Source organism: Gymnoscopelus braueri (assembly GCF_963280865.1).
Source record: "Gymnoscopelus braueri genome assembly, chromosome: 24".
NCBI classification, from domain to species: Eukaryota; Metazoa; Chordata; class Actinopteri; order Myctophiformes; family Myctophidae; genus Gymnoscopelus; species Gymnoscopelus braueri.
In genome coordinates, this window is record NC_137626.1 from 26,810,606 (window position 1) to 26,833,890 (window position 23,285).

General features: G+C 40.7%; 2 protein-coding genes across 2 annotated transcripts; both read left to right on the forward strand.

The window, feature by feature from the left end:
* The first annotated feature begins 445 nt into the window (after nt 1-445).
* On the forward strand, nt 446-3,553 carry LOC308080654 (C-X-C chemokine receptor type 2-like). Its single transcript, XM_080422577.1, has 2 exons — nt 446-484; nt 1,531-3,553. The coding sequence occupies exon 2, from the start codon at nt 1,533-1,535 to the stop codon at nt 2,613-2,615; it is 1,083 nt and encodes a 360-aa protein (XP_080278703.1). The 5' UTR covers nt 446-484; nt 1,531-1,532; the 3' UTR covers nt 2,616-3,553.
* A 2,746-nt stretch (nt 3,554-6,299) lies between these two features.
* slc19a1 (solute carrier family 19 member 1) lies at nt 6,300-22,989 on the forward strand. Its single transcript, XM_080422587.1, has 7 exons — nt 6,300-6,347; nt 8,292-8,977; nt 13,062-13,857; nt 17,413-17,605; nt 18,195-18,336; nt 19,504-20,479; nt 20,746-22,989. The coding sequence occupies exons 2-6, from the start codon at nt 8,669-8,671 to the stop codon at nt 19,705-19,707; spliced, it is 1,644 nt and encodes a 547-aa protein (XP_080278713.1). The 5' UTR covers nt 6,300-6,347; nt 8,292-8,668; the 3' UTR covers nt 19,708-20,479; nt 20,746-22,989.
* Nucleotides 22,990-23,285: the final 296 nt, after the last annotated feature.

The following is a 23,285-nucleotide window of genomic DNA, read 5'->3' on the forward strand; positions in this document are numbered from 1 at the left end:
GTCCAGATGTGACCCAATACATGCGTTCATCATCAAGGGAAAACTGGTTTAAAAAGCTTTACCTTCTACATAAAGCAGATCAATCATAAAAATAACTTATTAACAGTATATTTCTTTGCTTGTGCTGTAGCTGTCACAAGTGACAACTGCTTCTCAGGCTATAGCATATCAGAAAAATATATATTTAAAATTCACTCATATATGTGCATGCCACATTTTGTGATTTTGATCAAATTAACAAATTAAATTATAAAATGTCTCAAGCTTCTGAGATGATCAATATTGAAGAGTAGGAGATTGATATTGACACATTTGGTGGAGAAACTTGATGACGCATGTGTAGATGGAGTGAGATTGGGGAAGTAAAATTGTGGCAATGATGTTTATGCTTAAAACGATGCCTACAAAATCCAGCCCATTTGAATAGCATCCCTCTCCACGTGAAGACTCTTCTCGTCTCAAATCCAACGTTACCCCATAAAAGGTTAGTCACCAAATCATTGTTCTTTGTAAGCTTTTAGAATTGGAATTTATATGCAAAGAATAATTGTTGGGATTATAGAATTTTGAAAAACACAAGAATTATATTCAAGGCTACTGTATTTGATATATGCTGCTATTTGAGACTGAGGACCTCGGTCGTTATTACACACTGATAATTGATATTTTATTTTAATTTTAAAAATGTAACTGCAATTTCAGAGAAGCTTATTCACTCATTTACATTTACACCTGTAAATTTGTGATGTGACAAAGTGAAGTTGATCTGTAAAATGAACAGACAACGAAAACACACACACAAAATACTATGAAATAGGACAAAAATCTAAACAAATCTATAAAAATATGTTTAACCACTTAAACAGTACAGTATATCATCGTTGTCGGGCAGAAACCTTGTATCTATCAGCATATTTCATTTTGCGTACATTAATGCTATTTGTTATTTTATACTTTGTCGTACGAAAGTAATGGAAATAGCTGATCTACAGCTCACAATAATGTTGTGACGCGTTGAGCTTGTAGATCTAGATTTTTGCCTATAATGACAATGACAATGAAAATATGCCAGGTTAAAAGTGGTTAAGTCTGTCTGTAGGTTTTAAAAATATTTAACCAATGAAAAGTATTAATTTTGTGACTAAATAACCACGTTTTTCAGATTTCCTGCGGTTTTCAAATCCTGCGGTTTTGGATATAATAGGTATACCCCCCCCCTCCCCCTCCCAGCAATGACGATATACTGTACCCGGTTGACCAGGGTCCCCCAGGTCTCTATACTTGGTCAGCTTCTTTTTTACCTCTACAACAAACAAAAAAATCGCCTAAAATATCCAATCCACAATATCACAATGTCGTGAGCTTGTAGATATGCTATTTGCACTGAATGTTTGCCCCAGAATGGCAGGTTGTTCCAAAGTCTATTTGCCCACATGGCAAAAGAAACATTAACAGATTCTTGGGGGGGGGCTTTTGACTTGATGTTATGTCCATATAACTGTAATCGTATAACCTCTCTTCTGTCCCCAGCCATGTCCCTCACCATTACCTTCGACGAGGATTTTGATTTGTATGGACCAAATGAAACCGCCTACACCCCCGACCCCAACTTCACTCTAGACCCTGGGACTTTCAGCTGTGAGGCCAGAGCAGTGAGTTCTGTAGCAACAATGGCCCTGTTTGTGGTCCTCATCTGTATCTTCCTTTTAGCCATACCAGGAAATGTAATAGTGGCATTGGTGATTGGCTCCAATCGCCAGTCTCTGACCCCATCAGATGTGTACCTGTTTCACCTGACAGTGGCAGATGGTCTGCTGGCTCTAACGCTGCCATTTTGGGCCACGGCATCGCTTCAAAGCTGGATCTTTGGAGACTTCCTTTGCAAGTTCCTCAGCATCGTCATGGAAGCAAATTTCTACACCAGCATCCTCTTCCTGGTTTGCATCAGCATCGATCGCTACCTGGTCATTGTGCATGCCGCAGAGTTTGGAAAGGATCGCCATTGGATTTGCAGCCGTGTGGCCTGTGCAGTGGTATGGGTATTTGGTTGCACACTGGCACTTCCAGCACTTTTTAACGATGCTTTTAAACCGGACAAGTACTCAGATAAGATTATCTGTGCTGAACACTTTGACGTCGGCAACGCCACATCCTGGAGACTTGCGACTCGGTGGCTTCGCCACATCCTGGGCTTCTTCATCCCGCTGGTTGTCATGGTGACGTGCTACGGCATAACCATTGCAAGGCTGCTGCACACGCGTGGCTTCCACAAACACCGTGCAATGAGGGTGATAGTGGCCGTGGTGATCGCTTTCTTGGTATGCTGGACGCCGTACCACTTGACCGTGATCACGGACACGCTCCTGAGGGCGCGCCTGGTGCCGTTCACCTGCTCTACGAGGAACTCTGTTGACTTGGCTCTGTTCGTAAGCCACAGCCTGGCCCTGCTTCACAGCTGCATCAACCCTGTGTTGTATGCCTTCGTTGGAGAGAAGTTCAGGAAGAAACTAAAGTTGTTTATTCAGAGGACACGCAGAACGGAGAGGCTCTCGGGAGGATCCAGGTATAGCAGGTCTACGTCACAGACCTCTGAGGGCAAAGGGGCGATCTTCTGAAACTACTGCTCTAGCCCTGTGGTTCTCAAAGTGGGGTCCAGGGACCCTCAGGGCTCCTTGAGGGCGTTCCAAATGGATCCTTACAGGTCTGTAACACTGAGAGTGTGAGAGTGTACACTCTCAGAGTTACGGGGGTTGTTGAAAATAAAACGTTTGAGGACCACTGGTCTTCTCGACCGGTTCCACTTTCGCAGCTGCAGGAGCGAAACAATTTGACTTCCCAATTCCTAATCATGGCAAAACCTAAATGTATTCTCGGACCCCCAGCGAAAATAGGACTGTATTAAAAAAAGGGAACAAAGTATTAACTTTACATCTTTGTTCCGTTTTTTTCCAATTAAATTCAATTCAAATTGCACCATCACTTTATTGATGAACTTTCACTATTCACCAGGAGTCATGGTTAAGACCCCCATCTTCTTTGGTCCATTTTTAATCCAGTTAAAAGTTCTCCTCTCCTCTCCTCTCCTCTCCTCTCCTCTCCTCTTCTCTTCTCACTGTTTATGGCCTGACTCTGCCACTTTGGTGTATTGCTGCCACCTATGGGTTTATGTTTTGTGACTGGACTATCAGCATCCAACTCAAGTAAAGCTTACTTTATTTAATTAAATGGCTTAAATTCACAAATTAAGTTTATTTGGTCATTCTCAAAATAAGCCTACAATTGTGGCGTTCAAAAGAAATAGCCTATATGTAGTGATACAAAATATTATAATTGATGCCACTTCAAATACATTAAAAAAATATATATATTTATGCTTTATCTGCTGGATATTGTTATCCATAACATACATTTTTAATACATTTATTTTTATGTGATATGTAGTGTTACTGCCATGTTCTACACTATCATAAGGCCACACCTTTTCCCCTCTTTGTTTCCAGCTAATGTTTTGTACAGTTGTGTTGTACAATTTCAATACAATGCTAGTGATACTACGCCATTAAACACAACACTTTGAAAATGTCTGACTTATTATTCATATTATTATTACTACTATTATTATAATTATTATTATTATTGAGATTATGATGATGATGATTATCATTATTGTAAGTATTGTAAGTATGCTATTCCAAGGGCCTGTAGCAAGACTTAATGCATGGAAGGAAATTAAAAGACATATTACACGTATTTATTAATAACAGATTATAATAGATAGATAGATGGATAGATCTAACATAACTTTTGATTGATTATAAATATATTTTTGTGACTACAATGGTTCGATCTTGATTTTGACCGTTTAGCTGCCTCACCTTTTTCATGCACGTGACTGGTTATAAATTGAAGATGATGGACAAAGGGGGAGTGGGAAGGAATGGGATATTGACTCTAGGATAATACTGCCACCTAGCGATCATCTTTAGGTTAGGCTTGGTTTGGAAAACTTTGCATTAGTCTAGCATAGATGATTTATGTATTTATTTATTTCATTGTAGAGTGAATGGGATTTTGTCACAATTCATGAAGGCTCATATCAATTGGAGAAGAACTGATGTTCTCTCAACTCTCAGGCGCTGAATAATTGCAAAAAGTCGAGTTTCAAGTACTGTATTTAATCAGGGGTGGAAAAAGTACTCAATTTGTTTTCACTTAAGTAAAAGTGTCAATAGTGCAATGTAGAATTACTCTGTATTAAGTAATAGTCTGGAATTCAAAATGGACTTGAGTAAAAGTACAAAACTATTGGTATCAAAATGTACAAAAGTAAAAGTAGGCCTACTCATCATGCAGAATGTCCCATTTCACAAGTTTTCAAATGTATAAAATCTTTGAAAATAGCAGATCTACAAGCTCACAATGCATCGCATTGCGATGCATTGTGAGCTTGTAGCTTGTAGCTTGTAGATTAGATTTCAAATGGCCGAAATATATGGAGGCTGAAGTGGGTAATGTATGTTTTGTTATAATAATTCAAATCTACAAAGTAACTAAAGTTTTCAAATCATTTTAGTGGACTAAAAGTATAATATTTGCCTCTGAGATGTAGTGGAGTAGAAGTAAAAGTACTGAATTTGAGTAAATGTACTTATTTAATTCACACCACACTGTATAATTCACAGCTGGACACTGCATGACTGGATAGAGCCCTTATTTTTAACTCTATGATAGAGCCTCATACAGCTTTGAGCTTTTCAGCATACAGTTGATATGCTACACTGCTGCTGAATGTGCTGACACAGCTACATGATCTAAAACTAAACAGCTTGTTGTATGTGTTCCACTACTGTGGTTCTCAAGCTTTTTCATATCAAGGACCCCCAAATTGACACTTATGAGCCCGCAGACCCCAATTTGAAAAGATATGCCAGGGACCCCCATAAGAGAAGATTTTTTACGGCTCTAGCAGTGATTCTCAACCATTTTAATTTCAAGGACCCCCAGTTTGACATGCATTAGGCTTTGGACCCCCATTTACCCCACTTTATATTGTAAAATCAATGTTAATTTAACTCTGAGAGTGTACAAATGGAACCAAATGGATCCATTAGGGTCCATTTGTACACTCTCTGAGTTACAACATACCCATAAGGGTCCATTTGGTTCCTAACTATCTATCATTTAGCTAGGGACCCCCTGGAACTCCCTCAAGGACTGGGGGTCCCCGGACCCCACTTAGAGAACCACTGGTCTATTAGACTTGATGCAATTTAGACTGCAGTAGCCTACAACCAGAGTGAATTAAAAGGTTGGAGTAAGTGCCATGAACCTGAAGTCAACCAAGAACAGGGCAACAGGGTAGGGTAAGGTCGAGAATTACTGTAGCCTACCATAGCAAGTTTAATCCAATTTCAATGCAGTGTCATTCTATTTCAAATTTTCAATACAGTCAAAATACAGCTTTGAAATTGAAATTCACTGCACTGACATGATTAGGCATTCATTGATTGGACTGAGTTTCACTGCATTGCATTTACATTTGCATAACACTGATTACACATTGAACTTGACTTTCATTACAGTGTTTCATTGATGTGTTTTAGACCACATAAAGTACCTACATAACATCTATCTATTCAACAATCTGGATTCGTACAAGTTGTACGAATCCAAGTGAGTGCAGTCACAAAGATATCATACACGTAACTTAGCTCAAAACGTCCAACAGAGGGCGCCAGTGGGAAAAGTACGGCATCGTTTTTCACCGCTACGATACATGCCATAAACACACTACATATCCCAGAATGCAACGCCGTGGAGCACTGCTGCTCTCTGTGCCATGGTTGCCATGTCGACGTATTATAAGCGATTTTAGGCTTCTTTTTCTGTAAAGTTGCTTGTAAAATATATTGGTTAGGTTGCTTATTTTGGGCTTGTTTCCTAATGTGGTTTAAAACCAGTGGTTCCCAAACATTTTCAAGTGAAGGACCCCCAAACATTTATTTGTCCGCAGACCCCCCCCATTTGAAAATATTTTGTGCCAGGGACCCCCCCCCCCCCCCTGTACAAGATTTGTGTTGTTAAAATGTTTCAAAAGTATTTTAAAAAAGTCAAATTTTCTTCAAGATTTTTTTGGGAAAGTGACACGTTGTGAGCTTGTAGATATAGCCAATAGCAAGCAGCCAATGTACATGTTTAAAGTGCGAAGGGCTCGCTTCTTTTGGGCTTGTTTTCATAGACACGGCTGCTTATTTCTCTCACAAAACCTGGCAACAGTGCTCTCTTTGCCCCGGCTGAATGGAGTGAAGGCACTGTCTGCATCAACGCTGGTATAGTGCTCCTCCGAGGTAGGATCAAACTTCATTCCTTGCTCTTTTTGTTAAGCAATATCAAAACAATGCGAGCTCACTCACTGTGGCATCATGCTGCAATCTAGCCTGTTCCCCATGACAATACGTTTTAGTAAAGGCACTTAAACAGTGAAAATGCTGCTTTAGTTTGACTGCAAACACGATCATCTGACATTTGTTAGCTTACTAGCTTTGTCAATAACTACAGTCTTTTTTTGTACCTGGATCACAAGGCTGGACTTGTTTTGTTCTTGATCATGTTTTTGATCTTATTGTATTTAATCCTGCTTAATATTGTGGTGTTTTTCTTTTGTTGATCTCTTTTTTTTTATGTATAGAACTTTGGGTTGCATTTGATGTCATGAAAGTTAATTATTGTTATAATATTATTATTATTATTATTATTATTATTATTGTGATCCAGCTGCAGAGTTAAGGGAAGAGGCTGTTGTCAACATGGCAACAATGTTAAACACCTGATCGGTTCTTTGTTTTGCATGCCGACCTAATGTGTCAGTCAGTATGCTACAGTAAAACACACGTGCCAAACATAGCTGGTGCCAACTTGGTTACCAAACAGTGGTGGAAGAGTTACTTAAGTAAAGGTATCAGTACTGCAATGTAGAAATAGTCTGTTACAAGTAAAAGTCCTGTATTTAAAATGTACTTGAGTAAAAGTACAAAAGTATTGGTATCAAAATATACTTAAAGTAACAAAATTAAAAAGTACTCATTATGCAGAATGTGTCATTTCACAAGTTTTCAAATGTATAAAATCTTTGAGCTTGTAGATCTGCTATTTTCAAATGGCCTAAAGTTTTCAAATAATTGTAGTGGAGTAAAGGTATAATATTTGCCTCTGAGATGTAGTGGGGTAGAAGTAAAAGTACAGAAATTGGAAATACTATTTCAGTTTATCCTGTTTATTTGACAGACATGGTACTTCTGTTTCTTTATTTTCTTTAATTTTTTACATAACAATAGAAACTTGCTTAGAGCTCATTTTCATCTGCAGTCCCTGGGCGGGGGGTACAACAACAATATAACAGAACAAGCCAACTGTAATAATACAGTACATTATGATGCAAGATGTTACAATAAAGAACCTTACCCTCTCATGTGAACAGGAGAGGAACATATGGTAAATGCATATATGAACAGCCTTGAGTTAATATCGAGTTTGATTTGCCTTAATCCATGCTTTCACATGAGACTCGAGTTGAGTTACTGTAAAAGGTTGCAAGTCACTGTAAGTTTTTATGTACTGTATGATGGGAATTCCAAAGAGAGATTGCTTTATATGAAAAGGTGGCTTGTCCAAATTTAGTGTGAATTAGTGCGATGTTTGAATATTTTGCTAACTCTTTTGTGGTCAACACGCCTCCTTGTACATTTTTGAATGTTATGAATGAGTCAATTTAGTGGTGCATGCATATTCATTTAAGCTCCTTAGATGGGGTCAACATTTATTTCAGTTTAATGGAAGGATGTGTCACCACCTTCTCAGTCAAAGTTGGGAATAGAGAGTTGCATTCCATGACAGGCATACACAACAATGTAAAGCAGTGTGACTGTGTTCTTTCAGTGTGACATACTAAAGACTTGCAGAGGTGAGATCCGCTCTGTGAACTGCTTCTTGTCTTGAACTTGAACTTCAAGGTTATTGTCACATAAGTTTACAGGTGTAAAAGAAAGAGGGACATGTACTGTCTGTACAAGCTCAACTATTTGCAGTTGCAAATTATAGTAAATTATATTAGTTATAATCTAAAACATGTAAGTGTATATACACATACAGTACGTACAGAAGTGATGAGAGAGCTAGAGCTAAATGCTATAGTGGCATTGGGAGACTTAAGTGTCAAAACGGAACATGGAGCAGAGTTCCCATGTTGGCCATCATATGACTGACTAATCGACATCTTTTGTTTTCTTTTACAGGGTCACTGTGACATGAGAGTGACCCCCACCAGCTGATGGCTAGCTTGCTTTCAATCATTGTTGTCGCGGCGTGGAATGGAGCAAAGGTCAACAGCCCTCTCCCTTACATGTAAAAGCTGCATGTAGCAGTTTAACTTCCCTTTCATGGCATTGTGACATGATCCATTATCACCCTGCCTCCATATTAACAGTGCATGACACAGTCATGGCGTCAGACATGAGCAAAGGGTAGAGAGATTGAACCAAGCCCAAACCTTTTCCTTGTGATCAATTAATACACTTCCGTCCGAGTGCCAGCAAACCCAGAGTCCCCTAACAGAACGTCACATGTTAAATTGTCAGCGCAAAGGGACTTGAAACAAACGTAGCCGACAGCGATGGCGGAGGACGAGACCCCAGAGAGCGGGGACAGGCCAGGGGACGAGGAGGAGAGGGAGACGGAGCCGAAGGAGCTTACGCATGTGGACCCGGGAGGAGAGCGAGACGGAGACCCAGAGACCGCCGCCGTCGCTTCGGGGGAGGAGGCCACGTCTCCCCCGACGGAGGAAGAAGCCAAGAATCGCCGGACGTCGCACTGGACGGTGGTGTTCCTGTGCTTCTACGGGTTCATGGCGTCCATCAAGCCCGGGGAGCCCTTCATAACGCCAAACCTGCTCAGTCCAGAGAAGAACTTCACCAGAGAGGAGGTCAGTGATGTAACCAAATGGTAGAGCGTGTATATAACTCTCAACGTGGGGTCTGGTGACCCCCCCAGGGCGCTTTAAAAGAGCCTATTCCAGGGGTTACCCAGCTAAATGCATGATAGTTAGGAACCAAATGGACACGGGTCTGTAAATCTGATGTTATGGGTCCATTTGGTTCCATTTGTACAAATTCAGAGTTGAATTAATACCAAGAAGTTTGCAGTGTACAGTAGATGGGTATCAAACGAGAGCCCATGGCCTAATGCATATCAAACTGGAGGTCCTTGAAATCAATTCCAGCTTTTCTTTTTCCTATCTAAATATAATCCAGATTTATAGACTGTGAGCTCTTGGCTTTTTTTATGGTGGTTTGTCGCCCCACACACACACACACACACACACACACACACACACACACACACACACACACACACACACACACACACACACACACACACACACCGAACTATGCTCATCTGTGCCCAAAAGCAGAGCATGAATGTAAACTTTGCCCTTCTCTGATGTAACCAAAGAGCCAGTGCGGATGCATTTCTCACTGATCAAGTCAAATACTACCGTACGGTACTGTACCCTGTACATTTCCCAAGTCAAGGTACATGCCAGCCCCCACCCTCCTCACACATGCTTGCCATGCATGCATGGACACGCATTTTCATCTTAAACGCTCCACTAGATAATGTTACTGCTGCATGCTTTACAGCAGCTTCTACTGTAAGCTGCTCTAAAGCATTGGTTTTGTTTTTTGTACTTAGTGCCACCGTGTGCAACTAAGTACATTAAAGCTGCACTATGTGACTTCCCTCTTCTGCCACAGATTTGCACTCGGTTTCCTGTGCTGTGCTGAAAGTTTTACGATTGAGCTAATAGAGCCGGTCTGCTTGCTCAGGGGATAAATTGAATCTTGACCATCAGGTCAAGATTGGTGTCAGATCCTGTGTCTAGGTGAGACATGACCTTTGACACAACCTAAATGTCTCAATAGAAGAGCAGGGAGACGAAATACAACCACCCCAATTGTATAAGTTATATTGTATTAACATACTCTACCATACAGATTGGACAAAATCCTATTTTATTCATTAAAGGATCTACACCATGAATTTTTTTTTTTTTTACATTTAATATCATATGGTGTATGTCCCTCAAACCTTTTTCAAAAGGTTTGAGCCTAAATCATCACTCAGATATACTCATCCCAAGTCAATTGTCTCTGGCTTATACAGCACTTTCAGCTGCAATACCAAAACGTCCTCTTGGGCAGGGGGGGGCTACTGAGCAATTCTGTCTGGCCAGCATCAATGCAATGGCAATGCAAGTGACATCACTTGCATTGCACATTCTGAAATGGCCTGTTCAGACACCCCCATTCTGAAAATCTCTGAAATGAGAATGAATGACTGAATGTTAAAAAAAAATATTTTTTGGGGTACAAGAGACACTGGGGAGCCCAACAAATACTAAAAACCAAAAAAAAAATGAAATTCATGGTGTAGACCCTTTAAAAAAAGTTACATAGTGCCGTTATTGTTTCATTTCAAGCTTTTTTTTCTCATTCTACACTTATTAGTTTAAAAAAATCCTTAAATTTGATGGACTTATGAAATATTATTTAATCATATTAACCATCATAACCATTTAACTAAGGTACAATATATATATTTTTTAACATTTTAAAGCATTTTCCCACACACCTGTAATTATGCCACTGTGGACCACTGGTTGACAAACGGTGGTGTTTCAACAACAAACAAAGATGTTTTTGGCATGTTATGCTTTATTTCAGATGAGTCAGAGTCTCAGTAGAGAGACGGGAAACCAAGGGCAGAGATAGAGGAGAGACATGTGAGACAAGGAGTCGGTATCAAACCCAGGTTCTCGTGCTCATAAGGAGCACTTGGTATGTGCACCAACTGGCTGAGCCAGTTAATTTGGCAATTTTTCAGACTTTATTGTCTGTTGTCCTCAGTATTTTAAAGAACTTTCAGTGACATTCTCTTATTATCACAATGATTATTAATGATTACATTTTTCTGCGTGTATATGATGTATGATTATTTTTGGTGACATTGGCAGAGATTGCAATCGTGTGTGTGTGTGTGTGTGTGTGTGTGTGTGTGTGTGTGTGTGTGTGTGTGTGTGTGTGTGTGTGTGTGTGTGTGTGTGTGTGTGTGTGTGTGTGTGTGTGTGTGTGTGTGTGTGTGTGTGTGTGTGTGTGTGTGTGTGTGTGTGTGTGTGTGTGTGTGTGTGTGTGTGTGTGTGTGTGTGTGTGTGTGTGTGTGTCGCACTCATTACCCAGAAGACTTAATGAATGAGCATGCTGTGTGTGGCGAAAGTTCACATTCCTACAAAGTGATCAAGTGAAGGTATTAAAAGATTTGTCAGTGTTGCACTCAAAGGCAAGATGTTGCGTAAGAACATGAAGAATAAATATGCTGTAATATTTTTGGTTAGTATTTAGGTCCAGCATGAAATGTCACTTTAAAGTTTTTTCTCATGCAATGTGAATAACTACATTAAAACATACTTTCAAATGAGTAACTACACAGAACTGAGCTTTTGAGGCTGTTAAGTATTCTTATTATTACCAAACAGCAACTTTGCAGACATATACGATCACACTCACATCCAAGGTGCTGCTGGGTTGACAAGTTTGGTAGAACAGAAATAGAAGGCCCACAATACACACTATAAAACATTCCACAAATGCCTTAAAAACGGGCAGGAAATGCAAGGTAATTATGGGTTGCGTCTTTATTATATATGTGGGAAAACAATCTGAAGGTTATGAAGCAAGAGTCTGCGGTTTCCATGACAACAGGTGTAGTGCAGGAAGTCAGGAGACTGAAACGTTAGACTGAAACGTTGGCAGTGAGAGGTATTAACCCATTAAGACCTGGGGCCCATTCCACAAATGCCTTCCAAATCAGTAGTTCGCAAACTTTTTCGTGCCAAGGACCCCTAAAGTGATATTTATTTGGCCGCGGACCCCCATCTGAAAACGTTCTGTGCCAGGGACCCCAGAAGAGAAGATTTGTGAAAAATATTTTTCAAAAATAGCAGGTGTACAAGCTGTGAGCTTGTACATCTGCTATTTTTGAGAACCACTGTTCTAAATCCTAAGCGTTTTCTGATAAACTGATGTTGCTATTGCTAATATATAAAATTACACAGATGCTTTCCCAGTTTTAATGGGTTCCAGAGTTGACTGAGGTGTGCAGGATTTTTTTTCATGTTTCTATGACTGCAATTAAAAGCCTAATATCGAGGTATCCGTCTCTGACCACAATGATTTGACGTGATTATGGTAAATGGTGCATTTATATAGCGCTTTTATCCAAAGCGCTTTACATAGATTGTGCATTACATTCACCCATTCACACACACACATTCATACACCGATGGCGGAGGAAACCATGCAAGGCACCAGCCTGCTCATCGGGAGCAATTAGGGGTTCAGTGTCTTGCTCAAGGACACTTCGACACTAACTCTGGGGGAGCCCCCCAGCCCGGGATCGAACTGGGAACCTTGCGGTTTCCAGTTCACTCTACCCAGCCACTCTACCCCTGAGCCACTGCCGCCAGTTATGACTTCATAATCACTTATTGATTATGAAAAAATATGATTACATAAAAATACATTGAATTCACATTATGCAACAGGCTACAGCAGGAACTGATGTACTCGGTATTATAGAATATAGACAATAAAATGATACACAACATTCAATTTCAAGAAGTGACATTACCTAAACCAGTAGACTGTCTGAACTCAAGTTCCACCATAATGACTGTGCCTGAAGCAATACTGTAAACCCTAAAGTGTCAAAGATGACATTGTCCAGCCCATCTAAACCAGATGTTGCTACAAACAATGCAGAATATGACGTTATATAAATTGTGAGAATCAAATGTTGTTACCTGGCTCCTGAACCAGCAGTATAATAATCACCTTTTGTAGAAATTGGGTATCAGTTCAGGATGCTTTCAGCTGGTCAGTGAATAATGAGCTAGTGGTGTAAGCATTCTTTTTTTTCCAATTCCCTGGCAATGCTCTTGTGTTTATCAGGTAACCAACGAGATCAGCCCAGTGCTGTCTTACTCCTACATGGCTGTGCAGGTTCCCATCTTCCTGCTGACAGACTACCTACGCTACAAGCCAGTCCTGATCATCCAGAGCCTCAGTCAGGTGGCCGTGTGGCTCCTGCTGCTCCTGGGCTCCAGCATGCTGGAGATGCAGTTCATGGAGTTCTTCTATGGCATCACCATGGCGTCCCGTGTGGCCTACTCCTCCTACATCTTCTCCCTGGTCAAGCCGGAGCTCTACCAGCGCGCGGCCGGATATTCCCGCTCCGCCCTCCTCATCGGGGCGTTCAGCAGCTCGGTGCTCGGCCAGCTGTGCATGTCGCTGGGGAACGTGCGCCACACCACGCTGAGTGCCCTGTCGCTGGGCTTCGTCAGCTTCGGCCTGTTCCTCTCCCTCTGCCTGCCTTGGCCCAAGCGCTCCTTGTTCTTCAACCGGAAGCACCGTCGGGAGGTGGCGGCAAAGGCGAAGGCCAGCAAGGCAGAACTAGACAAAATGAAGCCCGGCGAGGACGGGCTGTCGCCTGTGATCTCCTCGCCCACCTCCCTGTGTTCCAGCGCCTCCTGGGGGAGAGACTCGGTCCTGGTTCAGATGCTGGGGGAGGTAAAGCATGTGGTGAAGAGTCCGCGGCTGAGGCTCTGGTGCCTGTGGTGGATTTTCAACTCGACGGGCTACTACCTGGTGCTGTTCTACGTCCACATCCTGTGGAACAAGGTCTATCCGGCCACCGAGAACAAGCATGTCTACAACGGAGGGGTGGAGGCTGCCTCCACGCTGCTTGGTGAGATGTCCTTCCAGTTCAGAGAATTATATGGCTGCTGCTGCGACTGTCAATATATTCCATATTTGCCCTAATTTCTCTTAGCTCTGCACACCTCCAGTGATTAAGCATTTAAAACCAAAATATGTTTTATTTTGCCTATTTAATTGCTGCTGACTGTGAAGCCAGCTGTTGTGTCAAAGAAGAAGACACGCCTACTTATTGACTGACTGTTGTTGGTCCGCAGCCATAACCAGGACTTGGTATAACATTGCAGTAGATTTAAACTCATAAGGATCTAGTATACTTGCAAGCTGCACTAGTGAGTTGCGTATTAGTTTTAACATTCTTTTGAAATCTGTGATAATTGCCAATTAAGTTAGGCTGACAGAAAGCCATCTGCACTGACTGTACACAGTGTATAGCACTGTGAGTCTCATTCATCTGAAGTGACTAGGTCAGGTCTTCAGATGGCAGGTGAACTGTACTTTAAACAGCCGTAAAGTCTTAAAGATTATGTTGGCCCCCCATCTAACACAGATGTTGCTTGCAAACACTGCAGAATGTGATGTCATAAAAACAGGCCATTTTTAACTCTGTGATAAACTGGGGACACTTTTTCTTTCAGGAGGGAGGGCTATCCACTTGAAACCACAGGCTATCAGTATTAGTTAAGGCAGGTACACACTGCAGGACCTTAAAGTGGTCGGGGGGTCATCTGATCGTTAAGCATTACACACTGCAGGAGTTTATTTCTTGAAATCGGCTGTCATATATCGTTGTGGTTTTCACACTATAGATTGATCCCCGACCAGGGATTACACACTGTAGGATAGTTCACTAGGATATCTCCAGAGTCAGACCCAATACATACATTTGTGTTTATTCCAATTCATTTTAATCGACGTATCCCGTGATATGCCTCTCTCTCTCGCTCGCTCGCTCGCTCGCGCGCACGTCAAGTGCGCTGAAGCAGTCAGTGACAGGGTTGCCATGTCCGCTTATTATAAGCGACTTTGGGATTGTTTTTCTGTAAAGTTGCTTGAAAGTGTAGTTGCTTTTTTGGCCTTGTTTCCTAATGTTGTTTGAACCAGTTGTTCTCAAACATTTTCATGGCAAGGACCCCCAAATTAATATTTGTCCGCAGAGGCGCAGACCTCCCCCTTCTGAAAATATGTTGTGCCATCATAGACCCCCATACAAGATTTGTGTCGATTTGGAAAATATTCCACAAGATTTTTCTTTGAAAATAGCTGCGACGCGTTGTGAGCTTGTAGATTGGCTATTTTCAAATATCCAATGTATTTGTAAGTAGGTTTAAAGTGCTCAAGTGGCCTTTTCTTGGGCTTGTTTTCATAGACCTGGTTGATAATTTCTCTCGCAACATCTGGCAACGCAGTTCAGACACAGCATGTGTCTCGCTCGCTCGCTCGCGCGCACGTCAAGTGCGCTGAAGCAGTCAGTGACAGGGTTGCCATGTCCGCTTATTATAAGCGACTTTGGGATTGTTTTTCTGTAAAGTTGCTTGAAAGTGTAGTTGCTTTTTTGGCCTTGTTTCCTAATGTTGTTTGAACCAGTTGTTCTCAAACATTTTCATGGCAAGGACCCCCAAATTAATATTTGTCCGCAGAGGCGCAGACCTCCCCCTTCTGAAAATATGTTGTGCCATCATAGACCCCCATACAAGATTTGTGTCGATTTGGAAAATATTCCACAAGATTTTTCTTTGAAAATAGCTGCGACGCGTTGTGAGCTTGTAGATTGGCTATTTTCAAATATCCAATGTATTTGTAAGTAGGTTTAAAGTGCTCAAGTGGCCTTTTCTTGGGCTTGTTTTCATAGACCTGGTTGATAATTTCTCTCGCAACATCTGGCAACGCAGTTCAGACACAGCATGTGTCTCTCACGCACGCACGCACGCACGCACGCACGCACACACAGAGCTCTCTCTCTCTCTGTACAATTCCTCTAAAATAAACAGCCCACCAGGCTCGCTCACTCTCTCATTTAGTTTTATAATGTTAACTTAATACAGGACTGGACGGTAATATTGCGGTAGGGACTGTTTGTTGTGGTCAGATCCAGCGACGCTCCTCGCCACGGTGGCTGTAATGTGCTCTCATTGGCTGTAGCGTGGATCTCCTCGCAGAGTGGTCTGAGCCCCTTTCATACTGTATGATATTGTCTGCTGTCCTGTCTGGGACAGAGCTGAATATCTAACAGGGTAGTTATCTGAAAATGGTCGGAAAGCCATCACAGAGCGGATGATCGCGGCCAAATCGTCTCTCTGTGCCTTTCACACACAGCGAGCATTAGCTCGCCGATCAAAGGCCGATCTGCGTCAGATCGGGAGGTTTTGTCGGTGAGCGCCAAAAAAAGTCGGCGACAGCAATATCGGACCTAATATCCTGCAGTGTGTACCTGCCCTTAGTAACATTGTGATGAGCAGTAAACAAGCTTACTTTCAGGAGGTTACTATTCCCTGTTGGGATGTGAGAGTTTGTAAGAGTTTAACTCATAATTTGCAGGCTCTTTAAATTGGCAAAAGTTTGCATTAAGCTTCCAAAATAAGACATTCCCCCTTTGAAAAACGGATAGATTCTTTCAGAATTGACCACACGTAAGAAATGAGGAGGCATTGACAATGTGGACACAGGTGGGCTCATACGCACATCCCTCCAAAGAGTCTCTCAAGCGGTCCTGTTATCAAAAGTGCAACTTCAGAGAACAAAATGGAGTTCTGCACACGATATACTGCAACTCCCATGCTTTAATTGTCCAGGGCAATAATCAGTTTTGTTCTGGGAAGGAACACAGTAGGTCATAAACATTCATATTAAATAAAATTAAGGTTATTCATTCATATGTAATCATTTCAATTAAATGAATGAACCACTTAAGCCCCATTTTCACTTTTGCTGTACGGTGAAAATAGCTGATCTACAAGCTCATAACACATTTCAAAGTGAGCTTGTAGATCTATCTATCTCTATCTCCACTTGTAGTTTACTGACGGATGCTTTCTTCAGGTCAGTTTTGAAAGAAGCCAGTGATTACGTCGTTTTGGTATTCAACTAGATTAGACAGGGGGGCCAAAATTGTTAATTGAGTCGAGGTCGGGGGCCGCAGGCCTATGTCAACAAAAAGATTACCAAATGTTCATGGTTAACTGTTTAACCGGTAACTGTTAAGAAATGTGTTAATACCAACGGTTAAATGGTTAATATTTATTTTTTTGGTGCAATGCACTTTTCCCTAAAGTGATACCTGGAGGCAGATGCACAGCCACAAATTAGTGTGATAGGCCCCGCATATCACCCTTGTTAATACTTAATTAGTATGTATTTGGGTGCAAAATATACCAAAACAACCAACCATCCAATAAAAAATTTATATAAAAAAATAAATATATATATATTTTTTTTTAAATATTTATTTTTACATGGGTACCTAATGGAATGTGCTCCAGGGGCCACAAAAAAGCCCACGGGCTGCCAGTGGAATATCTTTGTCATTCCTCATTATGGTGGCAGAGGCTGTTCTCCCATTCCCTGACCAGCGTGTGTCTCTCGACAGGTGCGATTTCATCTTTCGCTGCAGGCTATGTGAAGATCCGGTGGAACATCTGGTCGGAGCTGGTCATCTGCGTCATCACGGGCCTGCAGGCTGGCCTGCTGCTCCTCATGGGCTCCACAGGCGACATCTGGGTCTGCTATGTGTCCTACGCGCTGTTCAGAGGCTTCTACCAGTTCCTGGTGCCTATTGCAATGTAAGTGTGTAGGGCTTTACTTGACAATTAATGGTCACATAGATAGTTGTGATTAAAGATTTATTTGTGTTTTTGACATTGAACAAATAACAAATTGGGAGCAGATTTGTAAATTGCCTTCTAATCTACAAAAAAAGCTTCATGCTAACCATGGAGACAGAAGTGGGAACTAGAAATGATATATGTGGAAATAATCATGCCTTAATCATCACTAATTGACCAGCAGCCCTACACGGAGAGTTCAAATCGAAAACTAAAATGCGAGTGTTTAGGACCCTTAAACAACACCCCAGAACATTGCTGGAGAGAATGCAGGAAGATTGGTGATCATACCCACGTATTTTGGGATTGTCCCAAATTAGACATTTTGGAGTGACATTCAAGGGGAGAACAAATAATGGGAGTTTGAGTTGATATACCTTTTAGAGACGGCATTCTTCATACTTGGTGGGATGAGTCTACATGTACTCTGTAGTGAAAATGTATGCATTATGTACAGTTACAAATACAGTACACTGACAGTGAGTACAATACTGAAATATACAGCGTGCATAAAATGTAATTAAAATCGTAAACAATTTGTACTTAGCTTCCAGATAGCTTCGTCTCTCACCAAGGAGTTGTGTGCCTTGGTGTTTGGGATCAACACCTTCTTGGGGACCATCCTGAAGTCCATCATCACCCTCATCGTTGTTGACAAGCGGGGTCTGGCACTGGATGTTCACACCCAGGTAACAAAATAGTACTTAAGTATTTAACCTCTTCCTGTTGTCCCTATTTTGGGAATGTCGTTATAAAAGTCATTTTTTTAAATGGCATGTTTACAATCTGTGAGCTTATAGATTTGCAATTTTTTAAATACTTTATACATTTGAAAAAAATGCTTTAAAATAGGGATTACGTGGTAAAAAATAAATCTGGGTCAACCCCTTCCCGCACCAGCATGTCTTGTTCTACATTTCTCATTCCTTGAGATATTGCCAATTATGCCGTTTTGAACCTTGACCTTGATTGTGACCTTGAGCTTTTTAACACAAGTTAATGCTTTCTTTGGGGCGGCCTACTGATCTTTCCCATAAAGTTAAAGAAAATCCACCTATCCCTTCTCAACCTTGATTGTGATTATGAACTTTTCAGCTCAACACTTAATCATCTCTTCAGGGCAACCTAATTATCTTTTCCACACAGTTTCATGAAAATTTGGCCATTTGTTTTGTAGTTATTTTCACAGACACACAGTGGGTAAATAAGTAAGTAAGTGGCAATGTACTGTACAGTGAGGCAGTCAATGGAATATAAACTGTACTGGTATGTAGGTCTGAAAAAGGTCATGAAAATTTGGTAAAAAACTAACAATTGGAAAATTGGTTTTTACATATTTTATTTAGTTATCCAATTGTGTAATAAAGAAAGAAGGCAAGCAATATAATTTTAGATCAAATGCTGGAAGTTAATCCATTAAGACCTGGAACGCATCTATATCACTTTTTGATTTGAGCTAAAAAAAAGCATTATTTTACACTTTGGCTATTCAAAAATAGCAGATATACAAGCGCTATGAGCTTGTAGATCTGCTATTTTTGAAAAATCGTGAAAATGTTTGCAAATCTTTGAATATATATTATTTTAAAGCAAACATTTTTAACTCAAATGTTTGCTTCTGGGGGGTCCCTGGAACAACATATTTTGAGATGGGGGTCGGCGGCCAAACACATATAATTTTGGGGGTCCTTGACATGAAAAAGTTTGAGCAGAATGTTTTGAGACATTTGTAGAATCGGCTTCAGGTCTTAATGGGTTAAGCTAGATGCTACTATACACATTATTAGAATGCAGTATTATTAGTGCTTATACTGGGCTAACACCATTTTAATTTGTATGTTCTTTTTCTTTTACAGTTCCTGGTCTACTTTGTTTATTTTGCCGTGCTCACTGTCATATACCTGGTTTGTGCCGTTGTGGTGATTGTCCGGCACTACAGAAACCAACCCAAAGGAGGGGGACGGTCAGCAGGTGACCAGGCCACACCCACAGAGCTTAGTCCCGTGCCAATCAATTCTGAGGCAGAACCACTTTCTAACGGACAAAGCACCAAGGATTGACCATAACAATAGTACTGTGCCTTAACTCCTTTTCTAAACAGCTGCTTACTGTGTGTGAACTGTGATATCTGTCAACAAGGGAACATGTTCCCATCATGCAACCCTCTGTAGATGGAGTGGTTTTCTCTGTTAACAGTGCCTAAATCATGTTATACAGTACTTGAGTGCCTTATCTGGTACCTATTTTTAAAGTGTCCTCTTCCTGCACAATTGAATTCGGACCAGGATGTTTTTTTTTCTCAACTAAATAGTGCTCTCCAAGTTAATTTTTTAGGATGGAATTGGTTGCCAAGTTTGCCAAGTACCTTTCTAATGCAAAGAACCTTCAATCCAAAGTGTGTTCACATTGGATTGTAAAACAAAAAGCTATTTTTGTTATTTTTCAGTTCCTCTAAAACCTTCCCACCAGAATCAGTTGGAAGTCACTGAAAACTTGCTGGGCCCTATTTAAACAATCTATTGCACATTATCTAAATCGAATGGTGCAAGTTTGGCCTGTCCTACTCCACTGTTGCTAGTTAAACAGTGCATAATATGGGCGTAAAGTAAGGCCTAAGGCGCAAAGGGGTTATTTATACTAAAAGTTTACAAGTCTGATCTTCAAGTCTTGCCAATAATTTGTCTACTTTTGAAGAAATTGCGTTTCTTGTCTGAACTGTGCAGCAATATCTACATAATACAACATGTTAAATCCACAAAGCTGCTAAAATATGGGCGTTGACCATACAATCTCACTTTTTGCTGCATCATTCGACTGATTTTGCTAGTACCGGTCACAAATGTAGTAGCCTGCCGCAACCCTCCTGATTTTGTGTATAAAGGGGCGGGTGTATAGAGCCGGAGAGAGACTGCACCTGATCCCATTGGTTCACCGATCTGTCCGTCAACCCCCGCCCCGTTAACACAACATTACGAGCGACGCCCACTGCACTCTGGTTGGTTGGGAAATGAAACACTTCCTCATACCCAGTACAGGCTATGGTTGGGCCAGGCTTTTATTTTTTAGCAAAACTAAGCAATAAAAGCCTGGAGATCGAGGCTACAAATGTAGAGGATCCAGTTTGGGAGACCGTTTAGTGGGTAGAGAGGCTTTCTGATAATCAGACTTCAATCAGAGTTCGCCTCCTGGCCCCGGTCTATGTATCGAAGTGTCCCTGAGCAAGACACTTAAGCCCTAACTGCCCCCCCTCAGCGCTCATCATAACCATCTGAGCAACTATCAGTTGGGTAAAGCTGAAATTTCCCCCACAGGACTAATGAGGTAATAATGTGTAAAAGTGTTGTAGGTGGAACCAATTTTCTAGCCGGTATTGAGCATTTTTGTTTTTTATTTTTTTGTAACAAACTTGTAGTCATCTCTTAATGAAGAGAAGGACCAGTATGAAATGGTTGTGGGAAATGTATTCTTCCAGTGGCAGTGGGTTGCCATTTTGTTTTCTTTTTAGAGGTTCGTGGTTGCTGTGCCAATTGGTATTGGTTTAAGTATGGTGCGTTACCCATACTAGAGCCCAATATAAGTACACTGCAGCAGTGGTTCTCAACCTTTTTCATTTCAAGGACCCCCAGTTTGATATACGTTAGGCCACATAGCCCCCATTTGATTTTTATCTCTGGGAACCAAATCTATTCTACACTGTACAATCCTCAGTTTTCATTTAACTGTGACATTATTACAGTGAGTTACAGAACCATAAGGGTCCATTTGGATCCTAACTATCAATCATTAATTGGGGAACCCCTCAAGGACCCTTTGGGGTGCCTGGACTCCACATTGACAGCTGCGCTACAGTACCCTCCCATTGCTTTTGTTCAATGGTGGGTCACAAGCTAATGATAACTCGGTCACCCTTTGAAAGTGGGTCAGGACACAATATGTTACCAGCAGTGTTACCAACCTAAAACGAGCTGTGTGCAAAACTGCATGGAACAATCATAACGATCATGAACTTTGACAATATATATACTGTTCTAGGCGGTGTATGGGGCAGTGGATAAACCATATACAGTAGGACTTTGTTTAGCAAAATGATGATTCAGCAGATAATCTATTTTGGGGACTGATTTTATTGTTTTTATATACTGTACAACATCCCTTAAGACTTGTTTTTAATGTTGTTGTAGATTGTGTGCACAGTGATGTCTATTAGAAAGAACCCCTTGGCTCACTGAATCAGCATCTGACTTTTCATAGGAAATATCTTTATCACAAGTGTTGCCTTTACATTAGCTTGGATTCAGTAAGTAACATTTACACATTGTCAAAATCCTGCATACACAGTTAAATCTTCAGTGTTCATTTAACTCTAAAGGTCCTTACACACCGGGGGCGATTTTTTTCATGCGAATAATACATTTTTTTAAAAAACCTTATAAAGTCAATGCAAGCTTCCACATCAGTTTCGCGGAGCGAAAAAGCGTCTTTTATTTATTCGGACCGAGTCCGAATTTTTCGTATATTCGCATAATCGCCGGTGTGTAATGACCGTGAGAGTGTACACATGTAGCCAAATGTTTGAAGGAACTTAACTGTTAGAAAGAGAAGAATAACTGTTAATGCCAACACATGTCTACTGCTGTGAATGTCAGAAAACAATGCCGAGTCATGTACTGTAGATACAAATGGATAAATGAACACTGAGGATTTTATTGTGTATTATTGCAGGCTAATAGGTTGTAAACTGCACAATATGTCAGTAAACTACTGTATGAGGAAGGAAACGACAGTTGTTTTTTATCACAAAAGTATATTCATATGATGATGCTTATAAATTGTGATATGTGCCCCTATATCAGTTAAATCAACACTGCCTATACACTGGATGTTACCTGAAGTTGTTCCATTTTGCTCCTACTTTATACTCTTGAGTATATGGCATAGGAACAAAATGGCTGCCACATGAATACTGTATGGTCAATGTATGTATGCTCCATTAAGAATCAAATGTTGACTTTGTCACTATTTTACAGTATGCTGTATACATAACGGCATCACCTATTCTTACTGCCTACTCATGGAAATGCTCTAAACATAGAACACATGACTTATGTAGTACATAACCAGCCAACAGGGAGGGAACATCTGACAGGGCCTTACAGTGTTATAAAATAACGCCACCCTTTACATTTTCTGTGAATTGCATGTGGCTGTCAATGTACAGTTACGGAGAAAAAAGTGTGGAGTTATTCTTACCTACTCTAGGCAGTGGTGGAAAAAGTACTCAAATTCTTTACTTAAGTAAAAGTATCAATACTGCAATATAGAAATACTCTGTTACAAGTAAAAGTCCAGAATTCTAAATTTACTTGAGTAAAAGTGTTGGTATCAAAATGTACTTAACCTATCAAAAGTAAAAGTACTCAAATGTTTGAAAATAGCCGATCTACAAGCTCACAACGCGTCGCAAGCTTGTAGATCGGCTATTTTCAAATAGCCTAGGTATAAAATAGGGCTAAAGTGGTTAATGTATGTTTCATAATATCATAATTTATATCTGAGTAAGTACAAATAATTGTAGTGGAGTAAAATTACAATATTTGCCTCTGAGATGTCGTGGAATAGAAGTAAAAGTATTGGAAAT